The sequence below is a fragment of the Macaca mulatta genome, chromosome 15, assembly GCF_049350105.2.
Source record: "Macaca mulatta isolate MMU2019108-1 chromosome 15, T2T-MMU8v2.0, whole genome shotgun sequence".
Taxonomy (NCBI): domain Eukaryota; kingdom Metazoa; phylum Chordata; class Mammalia; order Primates; family Cercopithecidae; genus Macaca; species Macaca mulatta.
In genome coordinates, this window is record NC_133420.1 from 5249957 (window position 1) to 5267328 (window position 17372).

The window sequence follows — 17372 nt, forward strand, 5'->3', positions numbered from 1 at the left end:
GCACTAGGGACGCGCCCGGTGGGGCATGGCGTCCGATCGAGGCGGGCGTCCACCGGCGGCCAGGGTTGAGTCCCGGGTCGGGGCCAGGGCATTGCCGGCGCACCAGGGCCGAGGGCTGGGGGTGGCGGGGCCGCTCTCTGCCTCTCGCTCGCAGCAGCGGCGGCAGGCGCGGGCGAGGGCCACGGGGAGAGGAGACGCAGCCCCGCGGGTGGCACGCTCGGCCGGGTCCCGGCCCGCGCTCAACGGGCGCGATGCTCTTCTCGCTCCGGGAGCTGGTGCAGTGGCTAGGCTTCGCCACCTTCGAGATCTTCGTGCACCTGCTGGCCCTGCTGGTGTTCTCTGTGCTGCTGGCACTGCGTGTGGATGGCCTGGTCCCGGGCCTCTCCTGGTGGAACGTGTTCGTGCCTTTCTTCGCCGCTGACGGGCTAAGCACCTACTTCACCACCATCGTGTCCGTGCGCCTCTTCCAGGATGGAGAGAAGCGGCTGGCGGTGCTCCGCCTTTTCTGGGTCCTCACGGTCCTGAGTCTCAAGTTCGTCTTCGAGATGCTGTTGTGCCAGAAGCTGGCGGAGCAGACTCGGGAGCTCTGGTTCGGCCTCATTACGTCCCCGGTCTTCATTCTCCTGCAGCTGCTCATGATCCGCGCCTGTCGGGTCAACTAGCCTCACCGAGGTGCCGGAGAGGGAGCGCTGGACGGCTAGAATGCTGACCTCAAGCCGAGGCCCTACTTGCGCCGCACCGGAGGAGAGGCTCTCTAGTCTAAAGGCAACTCCTGCTTGCGCCGAACTGAGTGCCCGGTTTTCCTATTTCAATCCTGCCTGAAATGGTTTCTTCAGCAGGGTTTAAAAGAGCAGCCTTCATCCTGAAAATGTATTTCTTTTTATTTAATGCTTTGAGTAGATAATCCTGAATTGAGGTCCTGAGGAGGCCCCCAGGCCAGGCAGTCCTGAACCCCTCTGACACTTGGAAGCTGAATATAAGTAAAATGTCCCGGTGGACTCTGAGTATTTCCTGTGGATCCTGGGAAAGTACTGTTGCACAGAGGCTGCAAAGCTGGACTCAGGAATGTCCTCCAACCAGCAGCGCTGACCTGAGAGCTCCCTGTGCCGTCCATCCAGACCAGACTTCGGTAGATGCCTTTGTTAGATCAAATGTAAACCAGCTTGTATCTCCCCTGTGCCACGAGAGATTGGCTTTTTATTCCAGTCTAGGCAGAGAGAGAAGAATGTTGAATAAGAGCACGATTAGGGTCCTGTCTGGTTATCTCTTGCCCACGAAAAGAGCTCTGCTGTCCAGGCACTGCTTGGTTTCCTATCCCAGCGAAGACTGCAGTTCCGTGGACCTTTTCACCACCTTGTGGCTGGCACTCTTAGCACACCTGAGACAGATTTAAGCCTCCCTGAGAGACTGAAGAGAGGAACAGGTGTCGGATACTCATAGGCACTGAGACCTACAAATGGGAAACTTGTGAGTGGCCCAGCTTTGTTGGCCTATGAACTTTGGTTTGATGCCAGTCAGGTGCCAAATGAGAACCTTTGCTGAGATGCAAATAAAGTAAGAGAATGTTTTCCTGAAATGAATAGTGGTTGCCTGTACCCCTCAAAGGTTAAATGTGATGAATATTGAGATACTCTCTGCTGCATGGTGTAACTGGTTACAGAGCTGCAGTTTCAGATGGGTTGAAACCTGTGGCTAGAGCTTAGTGGATGGTGGTGGTGGTGGGAATCACTCGTTCTGGAGAATCCCTCCTTCCTGCTCTAGGAGGCCGGTAACTCAGGCACCCGCCCCACCCTGTGTGAAGACAACAGTCTAGGCTCACGTTGAAGACCCGTTGAATAGTTTGTGACCCCAGAGCCCGTGACTTCTTGCCAGTGTGTGGTATTGTGTGGGCCTTGGCACTCTGTAGCGCGGGGATCAGCAAACAATGTCCTAAGGCCTGTTTTTGTGTGACCCTTGAGCTGAGGATGGTTTTTACACCCCTAAATAATTAAAAGCAGGCCGGGTGCGGTGGCTCACGCCTGTAATCCCAGCACTTTGGGAGGCTGAGGAGGGCGGATCACGAGGCAGGAGATCGAGACCATCCTGGCTAACACGGTGAAACCCCGTCTCTACTAAAAATACAAAAATTAGCCGGGCATGGTGGTGGGCACCTATAGTCCCAGCTACTCGGGAGGCTGAGGCAGGAGAATGGCGTGAACTCAGGAGGCAGAGATTGCAGTGAGCCGAGATTGCGCCACTGCACTGCAGCCTGGGTGACAGAGCAAGACTCTGTCCCCCCGCAAAAAAAAGCAAAAGCAGAACGTGTGACAGAGAGTGAATATGACCCTCAGAGTCCAAGGTCTCTTACTTGGCACTCTTGGCCTTCAGGGCCAGAAGATTCTCTAGTGAGGATGCAGGCTGTTTCGCAGTGTTTCTGTCTCTCCTGGATAGATGCCAGTAGCAACCTTCACTTGTGACAACCAGATGTTTATCTAGACATTGTCAAGGGCCCTGGGGGACAAAACTGTCCCTGGCAGAAACCAGTGGGCTAAAATATTTCCTATCTGGGGCCAGACGCGGTGGCTCACGCTTGTAATCCCAGCACTTTGGGTGGCTGAGGCGGGCGGATCACGAGGTCAGGAGTTTGAGACCAGCCTGACCAACATGGTGAAACCCCGTCTCTACTAAAAATACTAAAATTAGCTGGGCATGGTGGCGCATGCCCGTAATCCCAGCTACTCTGGAGGCTGAGGCAGGAGAATTGCTTGAACCTGGGAGGCAGAGGTTGCGGTCAGCCAAGATAGCTAGCACCACTGCACTCCAGCCTGGGCAACAGAGCGAGACTCCATCTCAAAAAAAAAAAAAAAAAGTCCTATCTGGCTCGTTACACAGGTGTGCTGACCTCTGCTCTCATGCATCAGCCTGGCCAGCGTATTGCAGTGTCCGCCTCTGCCTGGCGTGTATGCTTAGTTGTGTAAACCGTGGAGGGGCTTGTGTTGGAGGCAGCTTATCTGGTTTGTTGCACAGCTACGACAATGTGTCAAGCCTGGGGTCGGCATAACTTTTGTCAAAGCCAGATTCAAGCTGAACAGTGGGAGTGAGTTTCCTCGTGATGTTATTTATTTCTAGATTTTGTGTTTTGTGTGTTCCCCTGTTTTATTTTGGTAGTTCAGAATTGGGCAACCCTATTAGGGTAGAAGTGATGAACATTGGATGCTTCCTTTGGAAAGGCGATTTGAGGAGGGCCCTATGGGAGGAGACACTTGGCTTCTGGAAGGCTGAAATGAAATTCTGGCCGGGCGCGGTGGCTCACGCCTGTAATCTCAGCACTTTGGGAGGCCAAGGCAGGCGGATCACGAGGCCAGGAGTTCGAGATCAGTCTGGCCAACATGGCAGAACCCTGGCTCTACTAAAAATACAAAAATGAGCTGGGCGTTGTGGCAGGTGCCTGTAACCCCAGATACTTGGGAGGCTAAGGCAGGAGAATCACTTGAATCCGGGAGGCGGAGGTTGCAGTGAGCCGAGATCCTGCCACTGCACTCCAGCCTGGGTGACAAGAGCAAGACTCCATCTCAAAAAAAAAAAAAAAAAATTATTTTCTCCAGCTTAATGGAGTGGCAGGAGAATAAGGCAGCATTAAGCTAGCGGCTGCTGCAGACTGTCATGGGGCACAGAAGCTGAGGAGGGCATCCCCAAGTTAAAAAAAGAAAAACCTGTTCTGTGTCTTCGCAGAGACCCAGGTGACCCTGGAGCACTGTCCCTGACAGGCAAGTGGTGTGGGAAGCAGCAGTGTCTACTGAGCAGGCTGCTGACTGCAGGGCAGGTGATGGAACGGTGATGTCCGCACTCCAATTCCCCTTCTCCCCATGGCTCCAAGCGATCTCCCTATTATCTGCAGGCTTGAAAGACTGTGGAAGCACTCCGAAGCCCTCCCTGGGACAGAAGGGACTTGTCGGCCTGGAGGCTGTGCCCTCAGGGTCATGGCATCTGGAGCCTGAATGGGGGGAAGTTCAACCGATGGGAGAGGAGTAGCCTTAACGTGGCGGCAGGGTGGAGTGATAAGACGCAGGGGTCGGCCCTATGGGGCCCACCGTTACCCTGGCTTTTTTTTTTTTTTTTTTTTTTTGGCTCTTAATGCATTGGAGAACTGTCCAAGCATACAGGGCCCTGCCCTGGTGAGCCTGCTTGCGTGTGGCGGGAGAGGCTGCTTCCTTTGTGCCTGCTCCTGCACATGCTTTGTGGGGACCACGGATGGAAAGGTTGGGGTAAGAGGCTCCCACCTGGGCAGCCTATAAAAACTAGCGATTTCTGAGAAACTGGTTCGTTGGGGCTGCTCAGGGCTCCAGAATTGGCATTTCGAAGCCCCGCAGGCACCTGCCGGAGGTCGGAGGGCCCCTGGTGAAAGCAGGGTCCGGGCCAGAGTGTGGCCTGTGCACCGTCCATGGGCGCGGGTGCCTTCGGTCTTGGAGCAGCCCCCTTCCTGCACCCTCAGCGGATGGAACAGGCGGCCTCGGTGCTGGCAGCGTGAGGAAGTCCCAAGCTCAGCCAAGGTCACTCGAGGCGCGGGGCCCAGGGGCCGCCCACCCAGCTCCCCGCAGGGACGCCGGGAGGCGACAGCGCAGGGGCGGAAGTGGGGTCCGCCAGTGAGCGGCGCGAGGCGCCTGGGTGTGTCCGAGGGGCCTTCCCAATGGAGGCCGGCTCCGGTGATAGGCGTTGTCCAATGAAGTCCCTTGGGAGGCGGGGTTGAGGAGAGTGTTGTCCAATCGGTAGGGTCACCTGAGGGGCCCGCCCTCCTCTCCTGCCATAGGTGGGCGTCCCGCGCGGGGCGGGGAGAGCGGGCTTCCCCCCAATGGTCGGTGGCCCGGGAGGGGGCGTGGCCGCGGCGCCCAGGTCTGCCGCGACGGCGGCGGCCACTCCGGCCCTCAGTCCAGCCGTCCGCGGCCGCGTTCGAAGCATGGCCGCCCTGGGGCGGCCGGGCTCGGGGCCGCGCGCTGCGGTGCCCGCCTGGAAGCGCGAGATCCTGGAGCGGAAGCGGGCCAAACTGGCCGCGCTGGGCGGGGGCGCGGGGCCCGGGGCGGCGGAGCCCGAGCAGCGGGTGCTGGCCGAGAGCCTGGGCCCGCTGCGCGAGAACCCGTTCATGCGGCTGGAGGCCGAGCGGCGGCGGGGCGGGGGCGCGGCGGGGGCGCGGCTGCTGGAGCGGTACCGCCGCGTGCCCGGCGTGCGCGCCCTCCGCGCCGACAGCGTCCTTATCATCGAGACGGTGCCCGGCTTCCCGCCCGCGCCGCCCTCCCCGCCCGCCCCAGGGGCCGCGCAGATCCGCGCCGCCGAGGTGCTGGTGTACGGGGCGCCGCCCGGCCGCGTCAGCCGCCTGCTGGAGAGGTTCGACCCGCCCGCTGCGCCGCGCCGCCGCGAGAGCCCCGAGCGCGCCCGCCCCCCGCCCCCGCCGCCGCCGCCGCCGCCGCCCGCGCAGCCCCGGCTCCCGCCCGCCGTCCCCAGCCCGCCCGTCGCGCCCGGGCCCCGCGGTGGAGGGGCGAGCCCCGGGGCCCGCCGCAGCGACTTCCTCCAGAAGACCGGCAGCAACTCCTTCACCGTTCACCCCCGGGGTCTGCATCGCGGTGCGGACGCCCACCTGCTCTCCAACGGGCCCTTGGTCCCGGAGCCCCGGGCCGGCCCTGCCAACCGCCTCGCGGGCTCCCCGCCTGGGTCAGGACAGTGGAAGCCAAAGGTGGAGTCGGGGGATCCCTCCCTCCACCCGCCCCCCAGCCCCGGGACCCCGAGTGCCACTCCAGCCTCGCCCCCTGCCAGTGCCACTCCTAGCCAGCGCCAGTGCGTCTCCGCAGCCACCAGCGCCAACGACTCCTTCGAGATTCGGCCGGCCCCCAAGCCAGATATGGAGACCATCCCCTCGGGGGACCTCCAGGCCCGGGCGCTGGCCAGCCTCCGCGCAAACTCTCGAAATTCCTTCATGTTCATTCCCAAGAGCAAGGCCTCCGGGGCCCCTCCTCCTGAGGGGGCGCAGTCCGTGGAGCTGCCAAAGGGAGACGTGGGCCCGGCCTCCCCGAGCCAGGAGCTCGGATCCCAGCCGGTGCCTGGAGGGGATGGTGCGCCTGCCCAAGGGAAGAGCCCCGTGGAGGTCGAGGCACAGTGGGCAGTCGAGGAGGGGGCCTGTCCCAGGACAGCCACCGCCCTCACTGACCGGGCCATCAGGTGGCAGAGGCCGTCCTCACCACCCCCCTTCCTGCCGGCTGCTGCAGAAGAAGCTGAGCCTGCTGAGGGCCTCAGGGTTCCTGGCTTGGACAAGAGTAGCCGGGAATACGGGAAGCCAGGGCTGCCTGTCACCTTCATCGATGAGGTAGACTGGGAGGAGGCCCCCCAAGAAGCCAAACTACCCTGCTCCCTGCGTCCTGCCAGACCCGGGTGCGTGGCAGAGCTTCAGCCCCGGGGCAGCAACACCTTCACAGTGGTGCCCAAGAGGAAGCCAGAGGCCCTGCAGGGCCAGAACTTCAGTCAGGCCAACGGGAAGCCCCGGCCACAGGAGGCCGAGGAGGAGAAGGCTGGTTGCCTCCTGGGGCCCACGCTGAAGAAGCGCTACCCCACCGTGCACGAGATCGAAGTGATTGGCGGCTACCTGGCCCTGCAGAAGTCCTGCCTCACCAAGGCTGGCTCCTCAAGAAAGAAGGTCAGTGGTGGGGGCAGGGCCACTGGCCAGGAGGGAGAGAGTGACAGCTCACACAACCGTGTGGGCAGCACCTGCCCTGATCCCAGGACGCTTGGCCTGGGCAAAGGATGGTTTCTATATGGACTCGAGGCGAGCTGGGGCTGGGTGAGCCGTGCCGGGTCCAGGGCCCCAGTGGAGCCCCCTGACTTGGGCCATGGGGACAGCTGACCTACTGTGTGCCTTTCGAGGCTGCTGGAGAGCACCGGGGCAGACAGTGCTGTGCCTCTTGCCAGTTCTTGTGGCTCATATGGAATTAGCGGGGCGGGCCTGTCCCTTTGTCAGTCCAGTTGGAAGAAGCAGACCTGGGCCTGTGGGCTCCTCCCTAGGCTTGGCTTTGAGGGGGTGGCCTCACATGGTCTCCTGGAGGGCCCGCTGCATGGGCGCGGGGCGCCAGGATGTGAGTGGGAAGAGGCCCGTGATCGGGGTTGGTGGGATCCCTGCATCACGGTCAGCCCTGGGGTGCAGCCCACCAGCCAGTTGGAGGGGGCTGTCAATGCCCCAGAAAGCACACTGGCTGGGAGCTGGGCAGGAGTGCCGCGTGAGTGCCGCGTGAGTGTCTAGCATATGCCTGTTCTGGGCTTGGGAAGCTTGCTGGGGAGAAGGGGACTTTGGAGGCTCTGAGCCAGCCAGGCAGGGGAGTCTCCCTCCTGGCCAGTGGCCTGGAACCCTCTGGGCACAGGAAAAAGAAAATCCTCAGATTCTTCCTGGTCATTCTTGCACCTGTATTTGTTCCCCAGGGCAAATTCCAAGGGCAGCTCCACGTGACTTCCCCATCTGCGGTGACCTGTCAGGAAGCAGGTGTACCTTCCCTGGGGACTGAGCGGGGGCCTGGGGCGTCTCCCTTGGCTCTTCCTGTCCAGGCACTGCCCCAGAGCCAGTGCTGGCTAGGCTCACCCCTGAGGTGGGCTGTCCTCCAGCCTCAGTTTTCCCAGGCTGGGGATGGGACCTTTCGGGCTCCCTCAGCAGACAGGCTGCTGCCTCCCTCTGTTTGCTTCCTGCCTGGGGTTGGCCTTGGCATTGTGCCTCTCCCTGTCCATCCTCCCCTGCTGGAACCAGGGCGTTGGTGCTCCTGCCTGCTCTGTCTGCCGGCCCAGGCATCTGTGCTAACCCTCCTGAGGTGCTTCCAGTGGGGGCTTGGGGCTGGGCACAGGGCCCCTCCCATTCCTGGAGCCACATGGGTCTGTCTCCCCAACCCTCGCCCGAGCATCACCCCAGCCCATCGAGGTGGGGTCGGTCTGATAGCCACAGCCTCTCTCCCCCAGCTCCTGTCTGCCTTTCCCTCCCCTGCGTCCGTACCCTTGGCCCTGGCTACGCGAGGTGGGTGCTTCCTGGTCTTGCCCCAGAGGTGGCAGTGGGGACACCTCCCCCTTTGTAGAGAGGAATCTGCACCTCAGCTCAGGAGTCAGATGAGGTCATGGAGCTTGTGGGGCGAGAACTGAGTTCAGGTTCCTGTTTCTAGAACCCCTCCCCGTAACTTGTGTGGCCATCCCTGGGAGCCTGGCTTCTTCCTGGGACTTGAGGCCGCTGCCTAGGGCCTGGCCATCTTGCCCTCAGAAGGGACAGAACTGTGCCGGGCATGGTGGCTCACACCTGTAATCCCAGCACTTTGGAAGGCCGAGGCGGGTGGATCACGAGGTCAGGAGTTCAAGACAATCCTGGCCAAGATGGTAAAACCCCGTCTCTACTAAGAAGATATAAAAAAATTAGCTGGGTGTGGTGGCAGGCACCTTTAATCCCAGCTACTCGGGAGGCTGAGGCAGGAGAATGGTGTGAACCCGGGAGGCGGAGCTTACAGTGAGCCGTGATGGCACCACTGCACTCCAGCCTGGGCGACAGAGTGAAACTCTGTCTTAAAAAAAAAAAAAAAAAGGCCGGGCGCGGTGGCTCACGCCTGTAATCCCAGCACTTTGGGAGGCCGAGACGGGCGGATCACGAGGTCAGGAGATCGAGACCATCCTGGCTAACACGGTGAAACCCCGTCTCTACTAAAAAGAAGTACAAAAAACTAGCCGGGCGAGGTGGCGGCGCCTGTAGTCCCAGCTACTCGGGAGGCTGAGGCGGGAGAATGGCGTAAACCCGGGAGGCGGAGCTTGCAGTGAGCTGAGATCCGGCCACTGCACTCCAGCCCGGGCGACACAGCGAGACTCCGTCTCAAAAAAAAAAAAAAAAAAAAAAAAAAAAAAAAAAAGGAGGGGGGACAGAACTGTGGGGGTCACTTGTGGCTGGGTTAGAATCAGAAGGGCAGGGTGGGGGCCGGAGGGCCAACAGGAGCAGAAAGATGCAGTCGGGGAGAGAAGCTGAGCCTGGGAAACAAGCCCTGGACCAGCAGGAGGGAGGAGCTCAGGCCAGCCTGAAGGGGTGGGAGTCCAGATGGACAATGCCTGGCATGGCCAGGTGGCCCGGGCAGGGCCCTGCCAGAGCAGCATGACCTGCTGGCTGTGACTTCCTGCCTGGGTACAGGCCAGCTGCCCTGCCTGGGAAGAGCCAGAATGTCCATCAGGAGGGGACGGAGGCATGGGGCTGCCCTGCCTTTCAGAATGGCTTGCTGGCCTCAGCACAGTGGGCTGCGGGGCAGGGCTGTCCCATGTACTCTGTGGCCCCTGGGCCAGGAGCACTCACAGGTGGGGGTGCAAGGTGCCCCATGCGAGTCCTGTACCTGGCCTTGCCTGACCACCCTAGGCAGCCTTTTTTTATTTTTTGTTTTTTGAGACAGTCTTGCTCTGTCACCCAGGCTGGAGGGCAGTAGCAGTATCTCAGCTCAGGGCAACCTCCATCTCCTAGGGTTCAAGCGATTCTACTGCCTCAGTCTCCCGAGTAGCTGGGATTACAGGTGTGTGCCACCACGCCCGACTAATTATTGTATTTTTAGTACAGACAAGGTTTCACCATGTTGGCCAGGCTGGTCTCGAACTCCTGACCTCAGGTGATCCACCCGCCTCACCCTCCCAAAGTGCTGGGATTACAGGCGTGAGCCACCGTGCTGGCCCCAGCCTTTGGTTGGGACCACTGGCTGTGTGTGACCCCAGAGCATGAGGGTGGAGTGCAGGGATTGCAGGGCTTAGAATCCAGCGGGACCTGACTGTGGGCCAACGGCTTACTGTGCGCCTCAGTGACTGGCGGTGCTGCTGCTTTTCCTGGGGTGCAGATGAAGGGCAGCTCTTCAGTGGAGTTGTCTGGGTGGTGGGAGTCTGTGAGGCACCTGCCCTGGGGCTGGCTGTCCCCACACAGGGTATGATGCCCTTGCACGCCTCTGAGGGGTGCCGCCCTGCTCTGGGCAGTGGGGGGCTGCTGGCCTATGTGCCGGGGGTGGGGGGAGCCGCCTGGCAGGCACAAGCCCATTTAAGTTGTCCATTGGCAGAAGCGGCAGGTGCACCGTCTCGCAGGCTGAGCTTGGGGCAGACTGCTGTGTGCTATTGCAGCCGCGCCCAGGCTGCTTTCCTGGAGGGTGGGGCATTCCTTCTCATCCTCACACCCGCCGCCTGTGGGACTTGGCGCTGCAGCCTTTCCTCTTCGCGGAGCGCCACCTGGCCTGGCTCCTACCTGTCTGGCTGCCCCTTCCTCTCCCCTCTGCCCTCCTCTCCTCCTCCCCTCCTCCCCTTCTGGCTCTCTGCCCAGCTGGAGCATGTCAGTGTCCCCAGGGCTCAGTCCTGGACACCTAGAGCCGTCTGCCCTCACCTGCTGTGGGACTTCCGCCTCCACTCCCAAGGCCTCGCTCTCTGATCCTTAGACCCAAGTGCCACCCTGACATCTGCCCTTCCTGCTGACACCACCTCCCGGCCAGCACCAAGCCCCAGACTGGGCTCCTCCCTGCCTCTCCCCATGTGCAACGCAGATCCTGGGTGGCCAGCGGCTGTTGCATCTCTCACTGTTGTTGGCTGAGCCCCTTCTTGTCAACTTTCCTTTCCTTCCCGCCTCTCCACCAGCTCTTCCCATAGGTGCCACCTAGGTGGTCTTTCTGAAGCCAGGGACCCCAGCAGCTGCCTGGACCCTCCTCCCTCAGCTTTCTCATGGGTGGAGGCTGTGCCTGGCGCTGGGGCCACACTTGACTCAGGGAGCACCCAGCGTCCCGGGAGCCTGCTGTGGACGTTGCACTCGGGCAGCCTGGTCTAGGGTCCGGCCACCCGTGGGAGCGTTGGCTGGGGCTGCGTGGGGGATGGGAGGCAGGTAGCCGTGTGCAGGGAGGAGGGAGGGGCAGGGCTGGGCTCAGCTCACACCTCCATCTGGGCAGGTTGGGGCTGGCTGCTTGGCCCTTTGTCCCGGGTGGAGGCCAGGCCCTTTGGTAACCAAAGCTAGGTGTGCACAGGCAGGGTGAGTGGAGCAAGAACAAAAGGGTCCTGAGAAGCCAGGAGGCTCCGCTGGGAGGCTGGGCTGAGCCGGGACCCACCTGTGGGCTCTCTGTTGGCTGCGCCAGGCGAAGTCCCTGATAGGCTGCATTGCCAGCCCCTGGCCACACCCTCTGCCCATCCTGCGTCCTGGGGTCTTCAGGCTGCCCACAGCATGAGTCACGGGGTGTCCTGTGACCCACTGACCTGTCTCCACAGTGGGAGGGGAGGGCTGTGCACCAGCCCAGCTGAGGAGACCTGGGGAGGCAGGACGTGACCAGAGCCCTGGGCCCCAGCTGAGGGCAGACAGGGGCTGCCTGTCCACCCCCCGCTCCCCACTGCCTGGCCAGGCTGTACCAGGCTCAGGGCCCATGTGCACCCAGCCCCCGCAGCCCCCCTGCTGGGACTGGTCATGTGCACGAGCGAGGGCACTAATCCTGCAGCCCTGGCAGCCGGCCCTTCTGTGTTCTCAGCCATGGGGGCTGGGCCTGAGGACTTCGGGGTCATCTGGGTTAGCTCCACGTATCCAGGGCGACTGGAAGCCCCATTTGTTGCTGGACTTTGGGGCTGTGGGAGACCTCTGGCCCACCAGCCCTGTCCTGCCTTGAGCACCTCCACCTGGGGTATCTGTCCCAAAGCATGAGTCTGGGAGGGCTGGGTGACCGCATCCCCAAGTGGGCTGGCAGTGGGTGGGTGTTTGTAGGGTCTGTCCCAGCCTCTCCCTGCCTGGTCTCCTGTGGGATGAGCGTTGGAGGGCCAGGTGGGCCTAGCCACAGGCGGGGCAGTTAAGGGACAGGAGCTGGTGCCTTTCTCCTTGTTTTGTCTGATCCAGGTGGCCTCCCCCTCCCCCGCTCATCCGTGCAGACAGCTGGGGTGCTGAGGCCTAGGGTAGGGATGCAAGCAGGCAGCTGAGTTGCCCAGCAGGGCTCTGTGTGAGCTGTGCTGAGAAGGGAAGCTGGAGGTTTGGGCACAAAGGGTGGCCCCCCCGGCTGTGGGAGGTGGGGATGTTCATGGTGAGAAGGGACCCAAGGGTACGCTTGGCTGTGGGCCGTGTGGCCACTGCGGGAGAGGGCATGATGGCGGGAGCGTGTGCCCTCGGCCCTGTCCTGGCAGCCCTGTGTGGCCTCAGCTGCTTCCTTAGAGGCTGTCTCATCCTACTGTGCCTGGCTGCAGTGGTTCTCTGCCTGGGGCCCGGCTCCTGCCTCTGGGTCCTTCTAGGGGAGGAGGAGGAACTTGAGCTGCTGGTGTCCTGTGCCCAGGAAGAGTTTAATATTTCGAGCTCCGGCAGGGCCGCTCCCATCTGCTGCAGGTGGGGGCCGCTCATTTTCATGGGGGACCACTGGGGCCCGGCTGAGTGCAGCTGAGCGGTGGGAGCTCGGCTGTTGTGGGGAGCTTAGCCCCATGCAAGCCCCGGTCAGGGGAGGTGGAGAGTCCTGACCACTGCTCCCATTGCCCCTGGGAACCAGCAGGCCTGCCTGGGCTTCAAGGCCACTGGGAAAAGGAAAGCATTTGCTCAGATGTGAAATCCTGCAGCCTACGAAGCGGGGACGGAGGACGAGGGCCAGAGGGACAGCAGGGTGAGGAAGGGGTCATTGCTGGGGTCGCTGGCACCCAGGCTCAGTGGAGGCGGTTTCTCACTCTGCACAGTCCCTCAGGCCAACTCTCAACTATGTTCGGTGGGTGATGGTGCCTGGGGCTACCGCCCGGCTTGACGCCTCACAAAGGCCCTTGTCAGCAATGGGGGGTCCGTGCTCTGCCGGATTGTCCAGGCATCCAGTAAACCAGGACATGAACTTGGCTTTAGAGAGAGGCCCCAGACACCAGCAGGAGCTGCCTGGAGCCTAGAGGGCAAGACCCCTGAGGGGACAGCCTCTCTTCTGCCCTGTTCCTGCTCTAGTGGGAGGGGATGTGTCCACCCCAGTGTCCCCCCAGCTGGTGCTCTGCCCAGACAGCAGAGCAGGAGGGTCCTGAGATGGTAGCCCCGGGAGCTGGTTTAGACGCTTCTGGGGACCCAGAGGCTTTGGGCTTCTGGTCCTGATCAGAGTTTGCTCCCTGGCTGGGATTGGGAGGGGAAGTTGGCCCCCAGGGTGGAGGGGATGGACGCCTGCAGGGTCCAGCTGGAGAGGTCTTTGCCCACCTCCTGGAGCCCCCGAAGGGTTGATGGTGCATCCGGCGCGTCCGGCGCCCCACTTGGGTCAGCCTCATCCTGAGGGCTGGACCTGAGCCCCTGGCATTGTGCCCATGTGGGCCCTCAGCCCTGGTTCATGTGACTCTCACTCCCAGATGAAGATCTCCTTCAATGACAAAAGCCTGCAGACCACATTTGAGTACCCCTCCGAGAGCTCCCTAGCACAGGAGGAAGAGGTGGAGCATGAGGAGGAGGAGGAGGAGGAGGAGGAGGAAGAGGAAGAGGAGGAAGAGGGTTCCGGCTCAGAGGAGAAGCCCTTTGCACTCTTCCTGCCCCGGGCCACGTTTGTGAGCAGCGTGAGACCCGAGAGCTCTCGGCTGCCAGAGGGCAGCTCAGGTGGGTGCCCACCTAGGGGGACAGGCAGCCTGGGCGGGGTGGAGCCTGGTCTGTGTCCACATGTCCACGTGTGCATCTCCGTTCACAGGCCTGTCCAGCTACACCCCGAAGCACTCTGTGGCCTTCAGCAAGTGGCAGGAGCAGGCACTAGAGCAGGCCCCGAGGGAGGCAGAGCCCCCGCCCGCAGAGGCCATGGTGAGCTGCAGGGGAGGGGAGCGCTTCGGGGAGTCTGAAGCCTGGGCGAGCCCATGTGTCCACATTCTGTTCTCTCACTTTCAGCTCACACCTGCCAGTCAGAATGACCTCTCGGACTTCCGCAGCGAGCCAGCCCTTTATTTCTGAGCCCAGCACTGCCAGGACCAAGGCTGAGCCCCAGCTGTGGGAGTCCCGGAAGCTGGGCAGTAGCCAGGGACTACTGCACCCACTTCTGCCTTGTCTGGTCTCACCGTATTCCACCCACCCCTCCTGGCCTTGGAAGCAGCCAGGGTGCCTCCTGCCATTGGGACCAGGTCTGGGTCTCACTCCCCGGCCCTGGTTTGGGAGGGCCCAGGCGGGGAGTGGGGTGGGGAACTGCCTGTGGGTGAGGTCAGGGGTCTGCTGGGTGGTGGCCATCTGCAACCCGGCAGGGGACTGTGCAGATTCTACACCTGGCAGTTCCCTGTCCTGTCTCCTCAGCCTGCCTCCCAGCGGCCATGGGGGGTCTGGGGTGAAGGGCTGTCCCAGCTACTTGTCCTCTGCAGGACCCTAAGCCCCTGCCCGCAGCCCCCATGCCCTCTGTGATGAGTGGCATCTTTCCTGCCTCTGACGATGGACTCAATAAACAGCACTGGACAAGGCTGCTGGCATCCCCACTGCGTGGTCCTTGGCTGAGAGGGGAGCAGGGGCAGGTCTCTGCAGTAAGAGGCCACATGGGGTCCAGTGGGCCCCAGCTTGCACGTCTGTGCCAGGGTGTGTGGGAGGGGACCCCAGTCTGGTACCCCCACTCCTTGATGTCCCAGTGGCCAAGGCTCTGACCCCCCAACTTCTACGGCCTGTTAACCTGTTGCCCCTCCACCCCAGCCTCCCAGAGCTGGCACTGTGGGAGGTAGGATGCCAGGCCTGCTGTCAGGGGCCTAGACTTCAGGTGGGAGGGTGAGTGTTGCAGCTGTTGGGCCTGAAGTGACTTCTCTGAGGGGCCCAGAGCCTGTGGAGGGACCAAGGGAAGGGCAGCATGAGGGCAGCACAGGGTACAGTGTCTCCTGCTGGGCTTGGCGTGCCCCCTGACCCCCACAGGATGAGGCAAGTGGGGATCAGCACCTGCCCGGGCAGCCAGATCTGGGGCTGTTTACAACCCTCTGAACCCAAGCCCCGTTTCCTCCCTGGAGAACCAAACCATAGAGCAAAGCGCTGCTGTCTGGCCAGACTCCGGTGGGAGAGTTTGGTGTATTTCCCTGGTTGGGGGGTGGGCCCAGCTCTTTTCTGGACCCTCTGGATCAACACACGCTTCCCAAATAGGCCCAGTCCTCAGGCAGTGCTTGGTTGCTGCAGGGACAGAACAGAGGCCCCAGGGCACGCAGAAGGATGGAGGTGGCCAGTGCTTGGCATGCGGCCAGGGAAAGGGGCAGCAGGGCCTGGTGGCAGCAGTGGTGTCATCAGGCCAAGCAGGACTTGCAAGGAGGAACTGGTGGGGGTAGGGGGTGTGAAGCCCCCCAGTCCTTGCTGAGAGAGACCTGAGTCTGAGGCAGCTGCTAGATATGCTTGGCATCCCTAGCTGTCTCTCTGGGCTGGGTCCTATGCTGGACACCAGGGTGTGGCAGAGAACAGGACGAGCGAGCAGAGCTGAGAGGAGGGTGAGCCGTGGGCCAGTCAGGGGAAGAGGACCAGCGGCCCTGCTGGGGAGGGCCGAGGGTGGCGCTGGCCTGGGCAGGGTGGGCACCCTCAGCGGTGTCCCTGAGGCTAGTTGGGCAGTCATAGGGAGACCACTCCAGACGCCTCCTCCCTCCTTTCCCAAGGGGGAGCCTCAGGCTCTGGCTCTGCGGGTGTCTGGCAGCCCCACACTGTTGACACGGGCAAGCAGCAGGCTGGCACGGACCTTTACAAAGATAATCTTTATTGATAATCACAGGCCACAGGGGTGAGCCCTGAGGTTTGGGTTCTGGGGTGAAGGAGAACCCCTGTCCCCTGCCCTGGGCCTCTGCTGGCTGAGGAGGGACAAGCTGAGGGGGCCCCCATGGTGCTCAGACAACCAGGGCCTCCCCAGCAGGGCAGGAGTGTGGGTGCCACAGAGACAGGCCCTTTGCAGAGCTGACCTGGAACCCACCATCCCCACAGCCCGTGTGAGCACGAAGCCCCTGGGTGGGCTGTGCCCTGGCTTGTCAATGATGCCAGTAGAGGCTGGCAGCCGCCCCTCTCGGCACCGGGGACAGTGAGGGAAGGCAGCTGCTGCTGTGAAGAACAAAGACGCTCTGAGGACAGACTTGTCGGGGCTGAGCTGAGGGGCGCACAGAGGCAGGCCCTGCCCGTGGTCTGGTCAGCTGTCCCTGCCACCGCTACTTTTCTGGTCTGAGGCTGTAGCCTTGGTCAGGTTCCCAGCTTCCCTCTTGAGGACGCTGAGCAAAGTCTGGGAGCTCTCCAGAATCTGGGGCCAGAGAAGTGAGAAAGTTGTTACTGTTCACCTGCTGGGAAGTTCCTAAGCCCCAGCTGTCCTCACACTCAGGTTCTGGGACCTGGCTGTGGGTGCTGTAGCCAAGGGATCCTGTGCGGGGGAAGGCGGAAGCCCAAGGGGACTGGCAGACGGGGTAACAGGGCCCTCTTCCCTCCTGAATCTGACCCGGAACACTTCCTCCCCACCCTCAAAGCCAGGCTGGGTTAGCACTGGCCCAAGACGTGGCTCTTCACACTCTAAGCAAAAAGAACCACATGGCTAGCGAGAACCGGATGAAGACCAGGACCCAGGATGCCCCAGGTCCCCCAGACAGCCCCACGGTCACTCCCGCAGCAGCCTGGGTTCCTCAATGGGCCTGGCCACGCTGCTCCTGCCCGACATGCCAGCGAGGCACAGACTGCCCACAGCTGGGAGCCCCAGACGGTCCTGACGCCCTGCCGCGGCTACACCCCTGCCGCGGCTATCCCCTGATGCTCCGCCTGGCCTCCCGAGCTCCACCTTGAGGTAGGCGGCCTCCGTCTCCGCGATGGTCCGGTCGAACTCGTTGCGAGAGGCAATCTTGCGTGCCAGGTTCTCGTTGACGCGGGCCAGCTTCTCCGTCAGCTGCCTCACCTCATTCTGCAGCCGCTGCTTCTCGTCCTCCTCCTCCTGGATCTGCCGGCACAGCTCTTCCCGCTTCTGGCACAGCTCCTCTATGCCTGGGGGGCCGGGAGGGGCGGGGCTGTGGGCCCAGGGCAGGAGCGCGGCGGCGGAGGGCGGGCCTCCTTCCACCCGAGGAAGCCAGAGTCAGGCACCACCCCCGAGCACCCGGCGCGGGGCCTGCGAGCCAACGAGGGCTCGGGGCCACGGACACCCAGCCCCCGGCACGGAGGGCTCTGCTCAGCTGCGCGATGCCCGCAACTAGGCGGGTCCAGGGGCACCCCGCTGCGAGCCGGGAACCCGGCCCTGCGGCCCTCCCGACCTCCCCGTCCCGGCTGCGCCGCTCACACTTGACCAGCTCGTTGTTGTAGTTCTGCAGCGCCGCGCCCTGCTGGGTCATGGTCTACGCCGCCCGGGGCCCCGCCACCCCAACCGACGCGGAACCAGCGCTGTCCGCGCCTGCGCACGACTCCCTGACGGCGCGCCGAACTACGCGTCATCGCTGAGCGCCTTGTGCGCGTCATGGCTGCGCGTGCAGACTTGCGT

The 17372-nt window shown here is 62.5% G+C and overlaps 3 protein-coding genes across 4 annotated transcripts; 2 read left to right on the plus strand and 1 right to left on the minus strand.

Annotated features, from left to right (window-relative positions):
• The first annotated feature begins 17 nt into the window (after positions 1 to 17).
• TMEM203 (transmembrane protein 203) lies at positions 18 to 4289 on the plus strand. 2 transcript variants are annotated; one of them, XM_077965192.1, is made up of 2 exons: positions 18 to 1554; positions 3712 to 4289. In XM_077965192.1, the coding sequence occupies exon 1, from the start codon at positions 252 to 254 to the stop codon at positions 660 to 662; it is 411 nt and encodes a 136-aa protein (XP_077821318.1). In that variant the 5' UTR covers positions 18 to 251; the 3' UTR covers positions 663 to 1554; positions 3712 to 4289.
• On the plus strand, positions 18 to 14388 carry TPRN (taperin). Its single transcript, XM_015116273.3, has 5 exons — positions 18 to 1554; positions 3712 to 6658; positions 13303 to 13543; positions 13632 to 13738; positions 13823 to 14388. The coding sequence occupies exons 2-5, from the start codon at positions 4829 to 4831 to the stop codon at positions 13883 to 13885; spliced, it is 2241 nt and encodes a 746-aa protein (XP_014971759.3). The 5' UTR covers positions 18 to 1554; positions 3712 to 4828; the 3' UTR covers positions 13886 to 14388.
• Positions 14389 to 15938: 1550 nt separating this feature from the next.
• On the minus strand, positions 15939 to 17296 carry SSNA1 (SS nuclear autoantigen 1). The gene is given in 3 exon segments (NM_001266384.2): positions 15939 to 16160; positions 16686 to 16885; positions 17175 to 17296. Coding segments are annotated over 3 exon segments (360 nt in total). The 5' UTR covers positions 17227 to 17296; the 3' UTR covers positions 15939 to 16052.
• Between the last annotated feature and the right edge of the window lie 76 nt (positions 17297 to 17372).